Here is a 21,455-nt window from a genome sequence, read left to right on the forward strand (position 1 = left end):
ACATATATAAATACATATATAAATACATAAATAAACACAATAAATACATGTACTGTATTCTACATACATACATACATACATACATACATACATACATACATACATACATACATACATACATACATACATACACACATGCATACACACACACATACATACATACATACATACATACATACATACATACATACAATACATACATACATACATACATACATACATACATACATGCATGCATACATACATACATACATACATACATACATACATACACACACACACACATACACACATACATACATACATACATACATACATACATACATACATACATACATACATACATACATACATACATACATACATACATACATACATACATACATTGTACATAGATGAAGAACAACACCGTTCTAGATGACTAGCCCCCCCAGTGCCACACCACAAAAACTGGTCTTGATTACAAACAGGACTATATGCTCACTGTCAGCAGACTTGAGACAAAAATCATGACTATGAGTCTTGACACCTGTGTTGTGAGACATGACATAGTTGTGATACATTAACTTGTAAATGTATCACTATCACAGGCCTAGTTTAGCCAACTGCTTTTGCACACAGCTCTGCCTTTGTTTGAGTGTCGAACTCAACCTGCGACTTGGGCTTGAGATGAACTTAAGTCGCAAAAAATCAGGACTTCAGTGACTTGACATGGACATGGTCTTGAATAACTTGAGACTTGACTAGTACCAAAAAACTTCAAACCAGGAAGTGGCGCAGACAAACCTCTAAATGCACAGGGACCTGGGAGACAGGAGGCACAGTGATCAAGTGGGGTCACATGCACTCTCCTGCATTAGCCGAGGCTCGGAGCTTCTGTAACCGCAGGCGTAGCACTGCAGCCTCTTAAGGAGCTCGGGCTGCCTAATCAAAATCAAATCATCTCTTTTTCTCGCTCTTCCACCCGCCGCCACCACCCTCCTCTCTCTCCCCTCTCTCTCTCTTTCTCTTGGTCCTGAGAGCAACAATTACTTTTAGAGCGTGGAGGAGACCTACGGGGTCCTTTGCTCCCGGAGCAGCAAGCCCACTGCTTTAAAGCAGTCTTTTATAGGATATCAGAGCTGGAGGAAAGTCCAAAGAAAATAGTTTTTTTTTCATTATTAGAGCCAGCTGTGGCTTTCTGCACTGATGACTCATCCGTTTTTCTTTTCCCCTATTCTTTTGCATTTTTTTTCATGGTGTGGTAAGGGGGGGGGGTGCGGTGTATGGGGGTTACTGTATTGGGAGGCCTCAGCCAAATTGACACTGAGCCCATATTCACTGGTGGCTGTTTGTTTGGATTAAAGGAGGGTATCCTAGCCACAATCGTCTCCTTTACTCATGCTCTCTCACGTACTTATTGAGCCACGTGGATCTCCTGCACGTTTCTGATCTCCCTTTTTCTCTCTCTTTTTCCTCTCTGTTTTCCTTCTTTTTTTTTTTTTCTCCAGCGCCGATAATAAAGACAGAACCCAATGATGAGTATGACTCTCTGGGGACCCCCGGGCTGCCTGTGCATTCCAAGCCCTACTTCAGTACTTTTGTGGGGGATGCCGACACCTGCCTAGTTGGGGGCTACCCTTCCTGCCCACCTCGCCACGGCACCATGCCCGCCTCCTCCTCCCCCAGCTCCAGCCCCACGCTGCACGACCTGTCCCCCGTGGCGTACAGCAAGTGCCTGTCCGGCAGCCCACCCACACACACGGCGCAACCCGGCTCCATGGTTTCCGCCATCCAGGAGACCCCTGGGCGCCCAAACCTGGCCCACCCGTCGTCCCCAGACCACATGATCCACTCCCAGGGGGGGAGCCCTCACCACCTCCACAGCCCGGGACCCCACGGCTACCACCCCATCTATGCCGACAGCAGCCCGTCCTCCTCCCCTGAGTCCGACCCCTCCACTCCAGGCGGGGCAGCAGAGAGCCCCTTTGCCCAGGCCTACAGCCCTAGTCAGGCTCAGGCGGCGACCAACTCGTCCCAAACCAGAGGGAGCCCCCCCGGCCTGCTCCCGGAGGACGACAGCCCCCCTGCTCCGGGCATAACCGTCAAACAGGAGCCTCAGGAACTGGACCAGATGTACCTTGATGATGGTGAGTCACTAGAGATAAGGAGTATCTGACCTGTTCACACTGACCAATGGTGTGGAATGTTCCACTAGCTAATGACTTGATCAGAATCATGTTGTTTTTCTTTATGAGAAATGGCTCTTTATGAGCTGCCTTGTCTGTGCCAAAACATTCCATTTACGCAGGACACTGCATTTATTTAACACCTTTGGCTTATCTGCAAACCCCCATACATAACCGCACCCTGCTGCACCTCTCGCCGCTTCCTGATGAAATTCTGGCTGCAGATTTGCGTCAGATTTGTTTAATTTTAGACCCGGCGAGATTTATTTGCTTTTGCTCGGGCCCCGGCTTATGTTGTCCGAGCGGTCGGCTTAATTTTAAAGCGGCAAATTGCCTTGATGGGGATTTTGAAACAATCTGTCAAAACATCACAGCGCCGAGGTCAGTCGGGGTGCAGCAGAACAAAAACAGTGGCACACGCGTACCAAACCAAACTGTTGACACAAGGACTAATGAAGGAAGCAAAACAATGGGTAGGGGTTTCCTGAGCCGAGCCGCATCGCTCTGGGAGGGATGTTGGGAGGCAGAAGGCAGAGGCTGTGTTTTCCTGTGTTCTCCCCACGGGGAACCTCCACCGTGCAGCTTGTCGTCATCAGGGGAGACTGGGTTGTAGGGTGGTGGGGGGTCACCACCAGTCCCACCCCGAGGGAGTGCAAGGTCGATGCACCCACTCTTTTATCAACTCCAGTGTACCCCCCTCACACTGTAATTAGCCCCTGACTCAGTCGCAGTCGTACTCCGGGAGGCTCCCACTCGTTGTTATGATCTGTATTTGCGGAACACATCGTTGGGCGTACTGCCAGATGTGATAAAGTCAGCCCCCCCCCCCCTACATCCAAACAGGGAGAGAGACTGTAGTGAGTCCCCGTTCAACTCGGGAACGTCACGTCTTCCTGTGCACCTTTTGTTTGCTCAACAAACCAGCAGCAATATTGTATTGTATTGTGTGCAAGTGTAGGTGTTTGTTTGTGTGTGTGTGAGTGCGTGCGTGTGTGCATGCATGTGTGCGCACACTTTAAGCTTGGCTCAACAGCTCTGGGACTTCATGGGTGATAGGCATGAGGGGACCAGGGGAGTTGGGGCTGTGGATCTGTAATTGAGTTGAAATGCAGTTGTCAGCGTATCTGTCAGTCCCAATGATTCCCATTAGTCCTCACCTCATAAACAGACATTCAGACAATAGAGCGAGAGGGAGGGCGTCTGTCTGTTATCAGCTCTATAAAAATGAGCCGCAACAACACTCCAATATGGCCTTCTCGCAGGGTTTTGTCAGTTCACACGTACGAGTTGAGAGCTAGCATAAAATTCTTTCGTCTGTTATAGGCAGCACTCAGCGTTATTGTTTTTTTTAATCTTTGGGCTGGGGGGGGGGGTTTCTACAGTGAAACAAGAGAAGGGTGGTGTTATATCTTCTGGAAATGTGATTAGCAGCAGCATTGTCATGCATGTATGTGATTCTTTCTCAAAGTTTTCAATAGTTATGGCAGGCAAAAGAGCCTCGGGTTCAGTCTTAATCAGATGAGTCTGAAATCCAAGCTTTATTTTGTGTTTTGTAATAGGGTTGTTAAAGGGTCCTTTTACATCGTAATAAGGTACAGTATCAAATATTCCAAATCTGCACTGTTGTGCTTTGGTAAAACCGAGTAACCTTGTTTGACTACCCCACCATACTATTCAATGTCACTTTAGCGACGTCCAACGCGCTCCGGCGCAGTGGCCAGATGTATTCAGTTGGTGATTACAGTTGCATTAGGGACGCCTAGGAATGTGTATCGATTGACCCGAGGACACTGAGGCAGCCCTCTGCGAAACCTCAATACGCTGCCATTCCGCCTCCATTCATTGTCTGTGTGAGCATCTGTGGTGGCCTGCTGGACTCCTGGTAAGTGTGTGGTGGTAACAGCATACTCTATAGGCATCTGCTCTTCCCAGGCCCGGGCCCCATCGCGAACCCCCTCAAATGAGCCCTAAGCTAAAATAAATAAGATCGGAAGGCGGCTCGCGGGGCGTCCAGCTCCCCCATCCACGTGCATTACCGCCGCGCGTTAGCGAAGCCGAGCGGTCCATTAGAGAGGGGAGGCGGGGGAGGGGATGACCTCACCCCGGCAAGCAGTGATTTAACGCCAGCCGGGTAGCACAGTGATCCTCCCCTGGAACCCAACGGCCGGTGATTTGAGTCTGCAGGAGCACACTTGAGCTTCCCCCAGAGTGGAGCGCCTCCCACGCTCCAACCCCGAGGACTCCGTGGCTCTCAGCAGCCAGAGGAAATGTCTCTCACTGGCCCGGACTCTCACACGGCAGCCCTATAGCGTTAAACGCAGCCCCCGAGAAATCACTCAAACTATCAACGGTGAGCTACTGTACCACGAGGACCTCCGTCAGTACGGAGGGAGTCAGAGGCATATAAGCCCTTAACCCCCCACACACACGCACGCGCAAGTCATAATCCACTAAACTCCACCGGTCCCTCTGCTGTGATAGTAAACCAAGGATAACTACAGTGCGAGACAGACATGAGCCCCACGTCTTTAAGGTCTGCCCTCAGGCAATCTGGGAATCATCCAGGAGCTAAATTAGCACTCAGATTGATGAATGATCAGCTGGCCACAGTGGGGTCTGCAGCGAGATGTAATCAGGCTCTGTGGTACACCGAGCGTCCTCACGCAGACAGCTGCTGGCTCGCTCCCGGGTCCATCTCACAGCAGGAGAATGCAGGAAACAAACATGGAACCAAGGGCACGGATCAGTGGAGTTCGGGGAAGGGAAGGCAAGATGTATGTTCATCAGCGGTGAACAAAGTACTCAACAACAGCACTTGAGTCCTGGTCAAATATTCCTCAACTCTGAAAAAAAGTGTAAGTTGCTCTGTCAAATTTGTGCTTGAGTTAAAGTACTGGAGTAGTTGCTTTAGAAAAATACTTAAGCATTCAAAAGCACAAATTACAAAGTACATTTTAATATCAATGCATTGCTGTATTGAAATGTAGACATTTTCCTAAAAAAAATCTAAGCTATTCCAGAAATAAAATAAAGAAAATATAGATACTAGTGAAAATAGCAGATCTACAAGCTCACAACACCTCCCATCGCGAATCCGCGATGCATTGTGACGTTGTATTTCTGCAATTTTCACTGTCAAAAGTACAATGTTTGCTTTTGAAATGCTGTGGAGTGAAATGTGAAGTGTACTGAAATACAAATACTCAGGTAAGTACAGATACTAAAATAATTTACTTTAGTACTGTACTCAAATAATTTAATTTTGTTACTGTTCATGTGTATAAACTCCTAGCGCTGCATTGTGCTTGGCTTAATTGTCACGTGCAGGGAAGCTCTCATTAAACAGAAGTTTCTCCTGCTAAGACCTTTCAATCTTTAGTACTCCTCCACTCACTTTAAACCCAGTGGGATTTACTCTACATATGGCTTTGAGCACAATGCCATGCAAATGACATAAATAAATAAAAAACTCAATAAAAAAACAATAGAGTTAGGCGTTTAGGCATGCCTTGTTAGGGTTACTAATTAACTCATATAAAAAGAATGACGTCACACTCGCTCACGCATCCTAAGGAGTTTCAGTTGCGATGACATCATACCCCCCTCTTGTCTGTCACACATATGGACATGCGTGCGTTCATGCGTGCGGATCCAGAGGCTCATATGCACATGTACACGCGCTGTTGATCTTGGCCTTGTTCACATAGCAGATTCAGAAGACTCTGGCACACATTGCGCTCCACAAACCCTCCACTTGAGCCACTATTCTGGGTGTTTATGAAGGTCTTTCTGTGTGTGTGCGTGCGTGCGTGCGTGCGTGTGCGTGCGTGGCTAGGCGTTTGTTCCTGTGGGGCTGCTGCCGTGTGTCCTCTCTCATTAAGCCCTAGTGTGATGGGTGATATCATGAAGGCCAGCTGAATTCTACGCACAGAGAGGGAACTAAGGCTAATCAGCCGGACAGATTTCTACCAGCTGGCTCTCCGAAAACACTGGGGTCCTTATTCACCCAAAAGAAAAATAAGAAAAACACGAGCGCCCCCAAACAAGGTCTGCTGATTTCTGACGTTTGACATGTATTCTGATTGCCTCACATTTTAAGGGGGGGGGGGTCAGCTTTCTTTGAGGCTGTTTTTGTCCCCAATTAACTCACGTTTTTCTACGTTCAGAAATGATACACAACGTGTTTTCTTGTGACAAAACTCAAAACAGACTCGAGGCATGCATGGGCCTTTTTTCATCAGGCCTCCATCCTTTTCCCCCTGCCTCCAGTGCTGCTCGCTGCTCTGTCTCCATCTTTCAGAGTTCCTTCCTTTTCCACAACAAGACGGGCATTCTGCTGTAGCATTTCTGAGGGGTCTCCGTCCGCTACCGTTCCACCCCTCGCAGGCAACTCCAGGCTTTTCTCATGGAAACTTTTACACATCCTGGCAAGATGCCCAGACCCCAGGACTCCGCAAAACCCCTAATGATGATTGAGAGCGCGTCCGCACCGCTCTGAAAACATGCTGAGTCGCTAACATTGGAGTGTGCCGCGAGGCTTGCTATCGGGTGGGGGCATAAAGGAGAGGTGGGGGGGGGGGGGGGGGGGGGTGTTCATTAAAGCCGCGGTTGAAGTGTCTAATGGGACTCACTAAAGTAGAGTTGCTTCTGTGTGTGAGTGTGTGTGTGTGTGTGTGTGTGTGTGTGTGCACATCTTTATTATGCACGTGCTTATGTGTCCGTTTGACGTGAGTGAGTGTGAGATATGGAGGTCCTGTATAGAACCTCTGATGGGCCCAGTCGTTTGGAGCCCGGGCTTTCACAACACTCACCCTTGACCCTCTGGGCTGGTGGGAGCAGAAGCCTCCTGCTAATAGTGGACGTAGAGTGGGGACGTCTTTTTTGTTTAAGTGCAGTTTCAAGAACCCAGTCTCCTCAAAGCCCTCATTGATATTGACAGGTATAAAAGAAAAGGGTGGCGGCTTTTCTATTATTTATGACTAAAAAGCGGATGTGGATTATTTATTTTAAATTCCTTTTTTTAACTGTTGTTATTATTGCTGCGTTTTCATATTAGGAATCTTGTTTTCCTGGCAGTCCTTGAATTGGTGTCGTATAAAGAACTTGTGGGGAAGTTTTATAGTCATTGGAAAAATTAATATGTGGCCATCGAGCTGGCCTTGGAGAGTCATTGACAGGCTACGGTTGGATAACTGCAGGATGGGGATCCCCAAAAGAAACACCAGTATATTGAACTGAACATTCTTCCTTTGGGATCAAAAACCATCGCCGCTAAGCTGTAATTTAAGGAGCTGTGTCTCTGAGTGCTTATTGCCCTGAAAATACCACACAGCACTTGTGTGAATAGATCAGTAGAATTTATTAACTGCAGCACTACTGCATCTACGGAGCAGTGATACTGAAATTACTTATTTGTCAGTTTTATTATGAAATCAGTCACAAGAGTGTTACAGTTATTGCAATTTTCCGTAATATTATGACGGTAGGTAATATCAATAAAATAGACAACACTGGTATTATTTTTTCTTTTGGCATTTTTATGCTTTATTCAGAGAGATAGTGAAGAGAGAGACCAGAAATGCAGACAGAGAGTAGGCCTAAGGGAAAGACCAGTGGTGGTAAAAGTACTCAAATGTTTTACTAAAGTAAAAGTATCAATACTGCAATGTAGAAATACTCTGTTACAAGTAAAAGTCCGGAATTCAAAATGTACTTGAGTAAAAATACAAAAGTATTGGTATCAAAATGTACTTAAAGTACCAAAAGTAAAAGTACTAAAATGTTTGAAAACAGCCTCGGTATAAAATAAGGCTAAAGTGGTTAATGTATGTTTTATAATGTAATAATGTATATCTGCAAAGTAACTTGTACCTTAAGTTTTCAAATAATTGTAGTGGAGTAAAAGTACAATATTTGCCTCTGAGATGTAGTGGAGTAGAAGTAAAAGTATTGAAAATTCGCCTCACAACACTGATATTCTGTATCAAGCAACGTGGTTTGTTCATACTTGATATTGGTCAGTGTCATTTGTGTTGGAAACTGAAAGGCACGACATTTTAGAAATACGTGAGAGCTACTATATGGAATTAATGGAAGCCAAGCGAAGGCCACAGTGTTTCTGGTAGAGGAGCACCGTCGCAGTCGAGCTGCAGTTCTCTGGATTACCTTACTCCCCTCTGTTTCCTGTCACATGGCTTTTATCTCTGTCCTCTTGGCCAGACTTGAGAGCCCATAGATCGCTGTTTGCGATCAGCCTTTTTCAACACATATTATGAAACCTATTCAATTATAGTCTGTATTGTCCAAGATTGCTTGCAGTTTAGCAAATAATTGGATGTAAGTGGATACATATGACAATGGCAATGGGGTCACAGTGTTGGGGCTTTGATTTTTTTTCTTCCCTCACAAAACCACGCGGGAAATATTATTGGTTTTGATAAGTCCAACAAGATGAATCTGTAAGAATTGAATCCATTCATTGCCACAGTATGCTGGTTTGCACGCATGTGTGTGTACAGTATGTGTGTGTGTGTGTGTGTGCGTGTGTGCGTGAGTGTGCATGTGTACCCCAAGGCCTGGCAGCTGAATCAGGGGATCTGGTCTGCTTTCAGCCACTCCGTCATAATATCCACAGTCACTGAGAAAGAATGCGTCTGCCGCGTAACTGCAGCTTATATTATCTAAACAAATTGGGTTTCTTTTGTGTCTGCACTCTCATCCACACACATTTAGATGAGAGGCTAAGATTTGATTTAGAATGGGGTTTTACGTGTTTTGAAAGAATGCTCAAATGTCATAAATGCATTAAGAAGATTTGCTACTGTGTCAGATTTTTCTTTTTCTGATGATTTCAAGCTGTGCGCTATAGTGTAGTAAGTAGGTAGGTACAATGCTGGTACAAGTCTTTCAACTGGGCTATACTGTATCCAATCCGTGTGTGTGTGTGTGTGTGCGTGTGCGTGTGCGTGTGCGTGCGCGTACGGTGTGCGCGAGTGTGCTTGAGTCGTTCCACATGCTTATATAATCTGTCTTCCTGGTCCATCATATAGTATGACGTGTGCTTGTGCAAATTCTACTGACACAGCCGTTTAGAGGCTCGGTTTCTGTGGCTCACATTCCGAAAGCTGGGAGAACACGCGCTGGAAAGCCACCGAGCCACGCGGATCACAGCGGGTCAAGCCCCGGTGTGGGCCTGTGGCTTGGCACGGGTCGCCCTGCATATCTGCGATGGCAGAGGTGCTCCACCACCTCTGCTCCGAGCGCTCTCTGAGTCCCCACAGAATCCTGCTATGAGCGCGCCGAATGCGGTCGGCTGGTCATTGTTGACGACTCGACTCGGTTTGATTGAGTCACACCCCCGCCAACATGGCCTTGAGGTTATCTGTGCTCTGGCAAAGCTATCATATGTAAGCTATGATTTCAGCCTTTTCCCCCATCCAAGCTCTTGACTTATTGGCTTGTGATTTGTGAATCATAAATCTTTCGTGACTTTATTTCCTGCTGGCATCAGCGGAACGCGCAAGGAATACACATACTTGTCTGCACACATGTACCCCTGCAACCACACACCAAGCAAGCGTGCTCTTGCGCACACGCACACACACACACACACACACACACACACACACACACACACATACACACACACACACACACACACACACACACACACACACACACACACACACACACACACACACACACACACACACACACACACACACACACATACATGCAAGCACGTCCATACACAAATGTGCACACTGCAACACCCTATCATATATCCCACTTACGATGTGGCATGCGCAGTTAGTTAGACGTTTGCGCTCCGTCCTCGCGGTAGCTGCAGTGCTTCAGGTTGGTGTTTAGGGGATGTAAATACCTGTGGCATCTGTAAACAGGAGCAGGTCTCCAGCCCAGACCGTTTAATAACAGCTCCCCATCTGAAATGTGTTAGTTCAGTGAAATAGTATCCTGTAGCGACGGATGTCAACAGCGAAGTCTGCTCCAGTCAGGAGAGGCTGCAGGGGAAGCCGTGGGGTTTGCTGCTCTTGGCAGACAGCGGCGTCTCCTCTGTGCGCTGCTCGCTCCAAGGAGGAGAGAGATGGAAAGTGGGGATGAGAGCGAGAGAGAGCGAGAGAGAGAGACTGATAGAGGCGGCAAGAAAGAGGTTGGGATAGTGAAATAGAGATATAAGATAGATTTCCAAACAGCGAGAGTCCCAGCAACGTCTGTCACAAAACCATAAACCAAATCCACATTGTCCTCAGTGTTTCAGTGCTACACGCTCCGCACAGATGTTAAATAAAGAATGTCTGGCTGGAAAAAAAAGAAATACTTTTCCGGATTCAGATTCGTACAGTAGTCATGCCATTTTTAATCAATCTCTCGCTCATTTATCTGCTAATCATGTGTATTAGATATTCTCGGAACCTGGGTTTGATTTGTTCTTCATGTTAATGTCGTTGTTATGGGCCTAGCTAGAGCCAGTGATAAGGATTTAGGATAATAAGACAGATTAGTCAAGTCGAATTTATTTATCTAGCACGTTTCATATGACAGCCGTAGATGTGATAGAAATAGATAGATTAGAATAGAAGGAATTAGGAAGCTGTTTTAGGGTCAGGGGATTCTCCTTAGACCCAGAAATATTTAACAAGCATGAGAAGCGGGTCAGCCTTCAAAAAATTAAGGAAAGGCAGACGCAGACAGTCAAACAGACAGACAGACAGACTTAAGAGAAGGAGAGGAAAATGTGAGGCAGGATAAAGTAGCACGCACTCATTGATTTTGTACTTTTTTTCCCTTGGCAGTGTCTCCTGGTGCCCCTGTTCTATTACGCACAGACACTACTGTAGAATACGTGCCTCTCTCTGAGCCGAAGAGCCCCGAATGTAAAAAAGTCAAAGAAAGAACAACGTTAAAGATTGTATTTTTGTTTTTCTCCTTTTCTCATGATGGCCTGCTGCGTGGAGAGACCCACCGAGCGGTGGGTAACTGGGTTGATTTTTTGGGAGTGAATGATCGTAACCACTGAACTGTAAGTGTCCCGTCGCTGACACATGAACCAAGGGTAGCAATAAATCTCAATGAGTACTCACTCTCCAGATTGTACACTTAAAAACTCTCAACTCTCAAAACACCACTAGCAAATAGGGAAATCCTTTCACCCTTAGCCTCTCAGTAAGCCTTTTGTCATAATGCTGGACAGCAAGCCATAAAACTGTTATTATTAAAAGCTATAATGACACTGCACAGTCCCCAAACATTCAGCTTTCAGACATTTCTGGGCGTCTTTCGACTCGTCGAGGTAAATCACGGATGCCAAATATGCTCAACACTCCACATTATTGGAGGCGTCATTATATGTTTTAATTTGATGAGGGAGATTTACTACATTTTAGATTAAAAAAAAACACTGTATCGTGTTTCCTGCTAAGGTATTCGAGTGGCGAAGCCCCAGCACGTATTCAATCTTGAAAAGTGATGAAAACGCCGTGGTCATAACCAGGAGCCAACTGCCAGCTACGATACCATGATTTACAGGTGATCTTTCTATCTGTCTGTAGAAGCATAATCCTGTCCTCCCCATAGATTTGAAGACGGTCTGATATTCTGGATGCACCAGGCACATCAGAATATCCAGATGGATGAACGTTAGTTTGCGTGCATAAATCAAACAGAGGCTGATGTGTAGAGGAGAGAAGAGAGAAGTGGGAGGTTTGCCAAACTGGCCTCCCTTTCTACGGTTCCTATAAGTCCATGATGTGACCTCAGGAGACCTCCTCCTTTGAGTCCGTCTAGCCCTGCAGGTGGTGATAATTTAAAGCCACCGAGCAGCTCTGGGGTCAGCGGAATGAGCGTTAATCAGATCGCACTCAGCTTTCGGTGCGAAGCACCTCGCCGCTCTCAGATCTGTTCCGATTCCGCGCAGCGTGGGGCTGTGAAAATGTGGCTACCTTCAGAGTACTATTCGACGCGTATGCTGTGATTTAGGACACGGCGTGCCAGACCGTCCCGACGATAGTGATGCCGTGTAGAGTATACAGTAACACTCCCACGGCTGTGTTTCATATAGGTGCTAAAGGTGAAAAAACAGTCCGTGAAAAGAGGATTTTTCTCCACACGGATCAATCGGAATAGTATAGTTTATTGTACTGCGAGCTTTTTGGCTGTCAGACCGTCACCAGAGCAGGCTGTCCAAACTGGTGAAGGAAGCCTGTGAGAGATTAACCTCATTGGCACGTGGTGAAATCTGTGTGTTTCAGTTACTGCCGAAATATTGCGAAGTCTGGAGCAGTTCTGTTACTTTGTCATGCTTCAAGCTGAGAAAGATGGCAGAGGGTACAGGCAGCAGTGCACGTATACCATGAAATTCAGACAGTCTGAACCGAGGCCATGACGCGCAGACTCACTCACACACACACACACACGCACACACACACACGTGCACAGACACACGCACGCGCGCGCACACACACACACACACACACACACACACACACACACACACACACACACACACACACACACACACACACACACACACACACAGTCAGTCTCACACACACACACACACAGACAGACAGACAGACAGACAGACAGACACGCGCACACACTTACTGTATAACAGCAAGGTACCTCACTGTGTCCTCGGCGTGTGATGGATAGGAACCAATAAAACTTGCACTGAGGTAAGCCTTTTTGGACACAGGCAACACAGTTTCTATATATGTATATAAAAACTGGGATTCTGAAATCCCACATTACGACTGACAGGCAACAGGTGATTTAAAGAGGCAGAATACAAATGCTGATGTCATAAATCCCATTATATGCAGGTGCACAGCCAAATTCTCACTCAGACAGCCATAATCTACTGAAGTATGATTGTTTCAATATGTTCAACTTTTTCTTTTTTCATTTTTTTCTGTCTGCCATATTCGAAAAACCGGCAAAAGTCGCTATCCGCCGGCGCGGGTTTCGGTCGGAGCATACGTTTCTAATTCCAAATCAATCAAAGCCATGGTTTATCAGATGGCAGCGCTATTTTACCATGAACCCGCTGGTAATGAGGCATACGCGCAGTTTTAATCTGTCTCCTTTCATATCTCAATCAGTTGGACGTGTGTGCATTGCAGTCAGTTTGAGGTATTTTTGAGGCACCGCTGTTTGCTTTGACTTGGCTACGCTTCATTAGTTGTGTGAAATAGGAGTCTTGATTTCGCACCAACTCGAATCATCTATATACCATCTGTGTGTGAAAATTTCCAACCTCAACGTGTTTGTTTTTTGCCATACGCTGTGATCGCTCAGTTCTCTGCGGTGGAACCCACCGACTCAGATTAGGGAATACAATACAACAATCAGCCTGGATTTATTTTACGCCACAGCCAAATCTGGAGTGTTCATTTAACTCGATGGGCTGGTGGGGAACCATGTTTATGCTGCAGGAGTTAGGTCAACACTCTGGATTGGCTGTTATAGGATGGGGGAAAGGTCAGGTGACATTCATGATGACTCAACCTTGCACATGATAATACAGCTGCAAATCCACACAACCCTTTTCTAGCAAACTCTCAGTCTGAGAGAGTTAACCTCTTAAAGGTATAGTTCACCCAAAAAAAAAAACTTTTTTCTATCGATTAGTCGCCCCATGGAGACTTTATTTTTTTGTTTTTGTCGCATTCCTAAGCCAATAATTTGATGACCAGCGGACCGGTAGGCAGTGGTTCCGGTAGGAGATACAAAGGAGACTCTTTGTGTCTCCTTCCGGAACCACTGCCGATCATCAAATTATTGGCTTCGGAATGCGACAAAAACAAAAAAGTCTCCATGGGGCGACTAATCGATAGAAAAAAAGTCATTTTGTGGCTGAACTATCCCTTTAACCACTTAAGCCCTATTTATTTAAAATTAGAGCGAATAGCCGATCTACAAGAAGATTTTTGTGAAGTATTTTTTTGTTTTCTTTACATTTCTGACTATAATGACATGCCCAAAATAGGGACGCCACGGTTCAAGTGGTTAACAGTGAACGGTGACTTCATTTCTGTGAAATCAGTGCTGAGGGCACCAGAGAGCGACCCTAGCCATGTAAACACCTCCCCCTCATCCTCCCCAGAGAGCAGCCTGGAGCAGAACACACCCGGCATCCCCCTGGGCCTGGGAGGAAGTGAGAGGAGGTGGAGGAGAGGGAGGAGGTGGCTGTGTCACAAAGAGAAAAGAGACGAGATAGGGAGAGCAAGGGCTACACGCCACACACAACATCAAACAGAAAAGGCTACTATAGTGTGCCGCCGGGCCAAAATAAGCACACGAGCGGCGGGGTTTTCGGGAAAAGCTGTTGCCTTTAGATTTGCTGTCTAATTTAGAGGACAGGTTTTTTTTTCTCTCACCCCCCTCTAAAACTAGGATCAGACAAGAGTCTCTACCAGGCTTTAGGCCTTGCCTACTTTGGCTCTGGCTAAGTGTTTTTGGTCTGAGCTGAGTAGACAATTGACGTCTCTGGGGCCGGCTCGTTTAGCCTGGCAAACGGTAGGATTCATCAGGCTATGGAGAGCAATAAAGCAAGTCCTCCGAAAAACGGGGAGTCACATCAGAGGCTCACGCTAGGAGCAGGCACAGGTGGATATTGGAGCAGAGCTCCCACTTTATCCCAATGCCTTCACTGCTCCGTAGGGGCATGCTGGAAATATGTCATTGTCGTTTGTCAAGGCCGCTTCCGAGTGCGTGCTTCCAACGGACAAAATGGCTGCTGCAGCGATGAGGGAGCGCCAGCGTTCAAGAGTGCTCCCTGGAACGTTGCAACTTCATTTGACCTTTCCCAATCTCCTGCTCCACCTTCCGTTTTGTTTTTCACCTCCTACGTACCTATCGGTTTGACTGATATGACGACAATCGGTATCGACAGCTGCATGATAGCTTATTTTAACCACTTTCAACCTGGTGTGCCTATTTTCATAAAGTAAAAAAACATGTTGTGTGTTTGAATAGGTCTTCATTTCAATGGACAAGAAAGGCTACTAAAAATGTGTACGTGGAAGTTTAGAAAGTACTGTACCACCCAAGGAGGTTAGGTTGACACTGTGCAGATCTCTTTAAATTGCCTGTGTATGAAAACCAAAAAGACAGCTTACATACAACGCCAAGTCACGCCCCTATAAACACTTTTTGCCGTAGTTCGTTACCAGACTTTTCTCCTTGTGAGAGGAGAAAGGGCTGGGAATGAGGTTAGGGCTTAAGTGGTTAAATAAAATAAAATAACTTCTACTCCTATTCCTCCCACTATGTTCTCTCCTTTCCTGTCGTCTTTTATCTCCAAGACTCGATACTGTTTGGTATCGTCATTGTTCACTTTGGCAGTGCAAGGAGCTGATAGGTCGCATCCCTAAAGCACATGTTAATGCTGCGCCACAGCTTCTGCAGGAGACTTGTTAAAAAACCTCCAAGTGCTCGCTCGCTGGCCCGCTCCGTACACTCGGCTGCCATTTTTAAAAAACAAAAGCCCAATAGTCTTCGGCCCCTATCTCTGTCATTGTTTCTCTGCATTCCCCACCGTCATTGGTGGAGGCCTGAGTGCTTCCACATGGGGAAGCCCTGGGCTTCACACATCAGCCAGAGGAGAGCATGGGAGATGAAATATGCTGTCTGTACATATCATCACATCATTAGGCCCAAAGGGAACCCTGGGATGGATTAGACGCTGTCTACCTGCAAGGCCTAAGATGAATTTATGAAGCACTTTGTCATGATGATGCATTAGTGGAACACTTTGTCTCTGACCATGTGTGTTTATCTCTGGGAATAATGATTGCGTCCATGCCGCTGTGTCTCTGTCTGTATCTGCCTGATGTCCCCAAATATTCGGTGTCGGTCTGTCTTGCGCTCTCTCACTCTCTCTTGCTCTTTCTCACTCTCGTACGGGTGTTCCCTCTGTATCTCTCTCTCTCTCTCTCTCTCTCTCTCTCTCTCTCTCTCTTTCTCTCTCTCTCTCTCTCTCTCTCTCTCTCTCTCTTTCATACGTGTGTGTTCTGACCCCTTGAACCGTCTCTATTCCAAAGGACAAAGTTGATCATTAGCAGGAGAAGATGAGTGACGTTTGTTTTGAGCCTCTCCCTGCAGTCGTCCCCAGGCTTGCGTGGGAGGCAGCAAATTGTCCATTAAGTGTTTCTGCTGAGACCAAGAGAAGATTTGATATAGTGGGGAAACAAAAGTAATATGTAGCAGGAAATTCAATTGTCTCTGTCCACCAGCTTCAAACTTTACGCTTGGCTTCGGCACTGGATCATTTTCACATGCGTGTCGGGTTCAGGCGAGGTTTAGCATTCAAAGTGAATTTGCGTGTTTACAGTACAGTATGTGCATGTGTGGAACCATATTTATGTCTGTATTTATGTCTGTGTGTGGCTGTTTGTGGCTGTGTGTGGGACCATCTCTTATGTGTGCAATTCCAGGATTTGTAATAAAAAAAAGAAAAATGAGCCAGGGGGGGGGGGATTTTCTTAACCATTTAGTAGCCAAACAGAGCCGAATTAGGAGCAGTTTTTGAACTCATACTACTACTACTACTCCATCCCCCTGGCAGCACTGTTTTAGCTTATAGATTGGGAATTGGGAAAAATTTGCCCAAAATGTCAGGGTTAATTGGGGACACCGTACTGTAAATGTTTTATTGAATCGTTAAACTGAATTATCATCAAAATGCATGTACTGTATTTGATTGGGTCTGACCAGAAGCAGGGATAAAACATAGGGGATATCAAAAGCAGAGGATGGACGGATCCCCCCCCCCATCAGCAAATCCAACCCTGTCCGTGTCCCTGCACTGTTTCTATGCTCAGTGTTTATCTGTGTTTATATGAATGAGGACCTATGACTCATATTGACTTCCTCATATGCTATTGAGCGTTAGAGCACCACAATGGAAGGAAATTGCCACCTCTTTCTCACAATCCCGATGTGGCACTAGAGGAGCTGGACGTGTAAGCATAGGAAACATCACCCTGGGCCACATCGCCCTGAGGTCCCTGACCCTCACGCCACTCCAGTTTATTCGCGCGGTGAAAGTGACAGTGGCTCAGGAAGACGCTGTCCTCTCCCTCGGATATCAACCGGCATCTAGCGAGAAACAGAAGGCTCAGACAGGAAGCCTCAGTTACAACCTGGAGTTCAGAGGTGGTGTTTGGATAGTCAAACCCCCAAATGGGGGGAAAGTCGAGGGAAGGTGAAAGTCAGCCTCTGCCAGGTCATTGCCAGTCAGCCGTGATTGGACGAGGTAGATCGGGTTACGGCGGCAGGAACCTCCAAGCGGCTACTTAAGGCCCCTGGGCTCCACGTCTCTCTCTCCAGACCGCAGGGCATCCATCCTCTCTGTTGGCTGAGGCAGCCTTCGCTGTTACCGAATCCCTTCGCCGACGCTCCCCGCTAACTAGGCTAACTAAATCCCCAGCGCAGGTCAGGTTCAGGCTGAACGTGCATGCCCAGAGTGGCCAAATGAAGTCATAATAACCCCCCCCCCACCCCCCGCTTGGATAACCGAATAACAAGGGAGGCAAATTGCAGCACGGCGGTAACTCCGATGGACTCTTCCACGGTCTCCTGTTCATCTTTATCAGGATCAGGCAATCGCTTTAACCTTTTTCCATCTTCTCCACGGCAAATGGCCGTACTTGCTGCACGATGGCTAGAAATGTGCTGCTGTTGCAGTTGCTACCTCAGCCTGCTTTGTAAGCGATGGGTTGTAATTCCTTTTTATGGGTTGTCGTCGATGATGTGTTTCATGCGAAAGTTTATATTACTGCTCAGGAGCAGCATGCATGCACCACCTCTCAAAGCAGCAACACATGCGAGAAGCTCCCCTTACGCCTGATTTATAATTGGGTGTGCATCGTGTTGTTGCGCCGAAAATAGCCCGTCTGCAAGCTCACGACGCGATGCGCTGCAACCCATTGTGAGCTTGTAGATCGGCTATTTTCCGTGAGCGATACCGCCGTGCCACTATGTATGAATCAGGCGTTTACCCCCTCCTTGCTGGAGGGCTGAGCAAGTCGTTTTTCATCACTGTTTATGCAGACAGATTACCTTGGAGAGCTTAACGTTCGTTCTGCCAATGGGAGCCACGCCCAATGGAGACTGGGCTTTCCTTATGAGCAGTCTGCCCTTCCAAGGAATACTGAGAGGCCGCCTCGACAAAAGAGCTAGAGTGTCCATTGAGCTGTTTAGCATGGTTGGCATAGTATTAAAGCACACTTAGGCTGTTGTGTCACTCTCACACCTGCCTGAAATAGAATTCCCTGCAGCCCAGCCCTGTGTATAAGCCCTGACAGGTCCCGGCTGTGGCTTGGTGATCACGCTGGCACCTTGGCTAATAGAGGATGTCACATTGGGCCAGGCTTGCAGGGCATGGCTTTCTCAGTAGTGGAATATATTCACTTCAATTTTCCTCTGTTTTTGTTTATTCGTTAGATGGCCTCCTCCCAGTTACCGCTTTCCATTAATGAGGGTGATAAAAAAAAAAGCTAGTTTCCAATCCACATCCTGTTGAGAGGCCTGTTGGAGTTGTTTTATTGAAAAAATAATTATCCATTGACATACATTTATGTTATGCAATATTACGGCCACACATTAGCTATGGGAAAATACTGTTATTGGTATCATTAGCCGCTAGTGAGAGCACAGACTTTTGAGCATGGCAGCGGTTGTCAGTTGTGCGGTTCAAACCACTTTGATCATGTGGGGCGTAAAGAGCAGCATGGCCTCTAGGTGTCTCTAGCGGGGCCTTCAGCATCTTGTTGACTTTTGTTTAAACCACATTAACCCTGGCGTCCTTGGGCATGCCATTGTAGGCAAAAAATATATATATATTTTATTCTGAAATACAGAACATAGCAGATCTGCAAGCTCACAGCGTGTCACAATGTGAGCTTGTAGATTGGCTATTTTCGCTATTAGTCATATGGCGAAGTATATACGGCTTTAGTGGTTTATATTTTCCATTCCATCAAATACTTACGGAAAATCTACCTTCAGCACAATACATGCTTTTCTAGCTATTTTGCAAAGCCTACAGTAGCTTACATTGGATAAATTGTCACATTCCCCTGATCCAGGATGTGGTTAAATTTATGTTGAAAACCTGCTTTGGAAAATATGTTGCCCAGCTTTCGTTTTTGCTGTATTTTTGTGGTTACCTTGTCATTTAAGTAAACATCTGTAGACGCAGAGAAAGTGATGGCTTGTCAGCCGGGAAAGTTTGTTTGCCTGAGAGACAAAAACATACCTGAAAGGACCCGCTGTGACACCTGACCTTTGAACCACTTCTTAAACCCTATGTGTATATAGCATACTTAGCTCAAATCTGTAAATGACAACTATGTGAATTTGCTTGTCTCTTGTCTCTCTCCTAAAATAGCACCGATCTACAAGCTCATAACATTGTGAGCTTGAAGATCTTCTATCGCTGCCTAATGTTCCCCCCCGATCTCGGGTTCAAGCCATTAATGTAACCACCCTGAACACTTTGTTGCATCTTTATCACTATCCAGAAAAAGACTAAGATTTAAAAAATATATATACATATATATATATAACCAAAATATGTTTTAACATTTAGGGCATCCAAAAAACACATTATAAATTTTAAATTATTTTGATATAGTTTTGCCTTGGCCTCCTATTTACTTCAAATAATTAAATATTAGAATATTGGATCAGGAATGCGCCAAAAAAGGTTATCACATTTTTGAGTGAACTATCCCTTTAAGGCGATGTCTTTTTTTTAACTTAAATGTGCACGCACACGCACACGCACACGCACACACACACACACACACACACACACACACACACACACACACACACACACACACACACACAAATGTAATGCTTCTGAGGCCCTTCTGAAATCTAACTAACTAACTGATATTAAACGTATTACTGATTTTTAGAGTATTACTCGTTTAATATGGTTATTATTATTTTATTTATTTATTGACCCTTGTGAGTTAAAATAAACAATTGCAAATGTGCCTTCATTGGTACATTTGATCTAAAACAAAAAAATAAATACACAATACATACAAGTATATTTGTTTAATTTGTATTGATCAAATAGTTTTTTGTTTCTTTTAATCATTTTAATATGAATGTCTTTTGTCATATATAGTTAAGATGTTACAGTATTTACCTACCTGATGTTGATCACTCAATCATCATTGTCAAAGCATGCTTTGACGAGAGTGGTGCTAAATTGTGACACCAATAACCCCCCTTACAATGCCTATAAATAACAGTCTGGTGTTGTGTTGTGGTGTAACATTTAGCCACATCCTGTCTCTGTGGTTCTCACGTCAACAGGGGTGTATATGTATGAAGCCACGGGGGGCCGTTTTCTACCTTTGCATTTCTCTTTCTCTCATTTCCCTTTTTCTCTTTATTACTCGTCTGCTCAGAATGGAAAATCGGAGGCCATGACAATGGAAAACATTAGTTGATCGAGCATGGCACAACAACACTGTGGTTATTGGGTGGGCGTAAGAGATGTCACTATTTTTATACCGACAAACAAGAAAGGAAGCAACCGCTTTACTTTCGGGAGGAAAAGAAAACTGCTTCTGTGGCGTATTGTTGCAGTAGCAAGCTTCTGGGTTTCCCCTTGCCCTGCATCACCTGGAGCTGTTTTTTCTCACCTCAGCTATAATAGAGATGAAGAGTCAGTGACATTAACGTTGGATTTTTTTGTTCAGTAATTGTTACATGCACTGCATTATGTACACTGCAAAGGCACCACTAAAAATAACCTCAGCGTGTAAATGCCTGTTTAGCCCAGAGCGGAATTGAGTAAAAACAGCCAGCAGTGTTGGCTCAGGCTGACATTTTCCAATGGGAGTTCCTCCTGTCGAGGGTGGTGAGCCCCAACCAACCTGTGTGTGTGTGTGTGTGTGTGTGTGTGTGTGTGTGTGTGTGTGTGTGTGTGTGTGTGTGTGTGTGTGTGTGTGTGTGTGTGTGTGTGTGTGTGTGTGTGTGTGTGTGTGTGTGTGTGTGTGTGTGTGTGTGTGTTTGTGTGTTGCTATTGTATGCGTGTGGCCCTTTTGTTTTTTTTTATCACTCACTGCATCAATACAGCATTGTGCTCCACGTACTGCATGGAAACTACATGTCGCTTTATGATATAAGCCCTTTTACTGTCTGAGCAGATGTCTGACCGGTGTTATGCCTCTTTATCTGACTCTCTGAATTATGGATTAGATTTTTGTGTGTGTGTGTGTGTTCATTGGTACTACTGCG

At 45.7% G+C, this 21,455-nt stretch overlaps 1 protein-coding gene across 4 annotated transcripts in view; it reads left to right on the top strand.

Annotated features, from left to right (window-relative positions):
• LOC311042677 (nuclear factor of activated T-cells, cytoplasmic 1-like) overlaps nucleotides 1–21,455 on the top strand; it is a 75,188-nt gene that overhangs the window by 50,549 nt on the left and 3,184 nt on the right. For 3 of the 4 annotated variants that reach the window (XM_084053568.1, XM_084053570.1, XM_084053569.1), the window contains one exon: nucleotides 1,491–2,129. The exons of the other annotated variant lie outside the window; for it this stretch is intronic. In XM_084053568.1, coding sequence (XP_083909694.1) covers nucleotides 1,491–2,129 — 639 coding nt within the window. The remainder of the gene's footprint in view (nucleotides 1–1,490; nucleotides 2,130–21,455) is intronic. 4 annotated transcript variants of the gene reach the window in all.

The sequence above is a fragment of the Gymnoscopelus microlampas genome (genome assembly GCF_963454915.1).
Source record: "Gymnoscopelus microlampas genome assembly, chromosome: 3".
Lineage (NCBI taxonomy): Eukaryota > Metazoa > Chordata > Actinopteri > Myctophiformes > Myctophidae > Gymnoscopelus > Gymnoscopelus microlampas.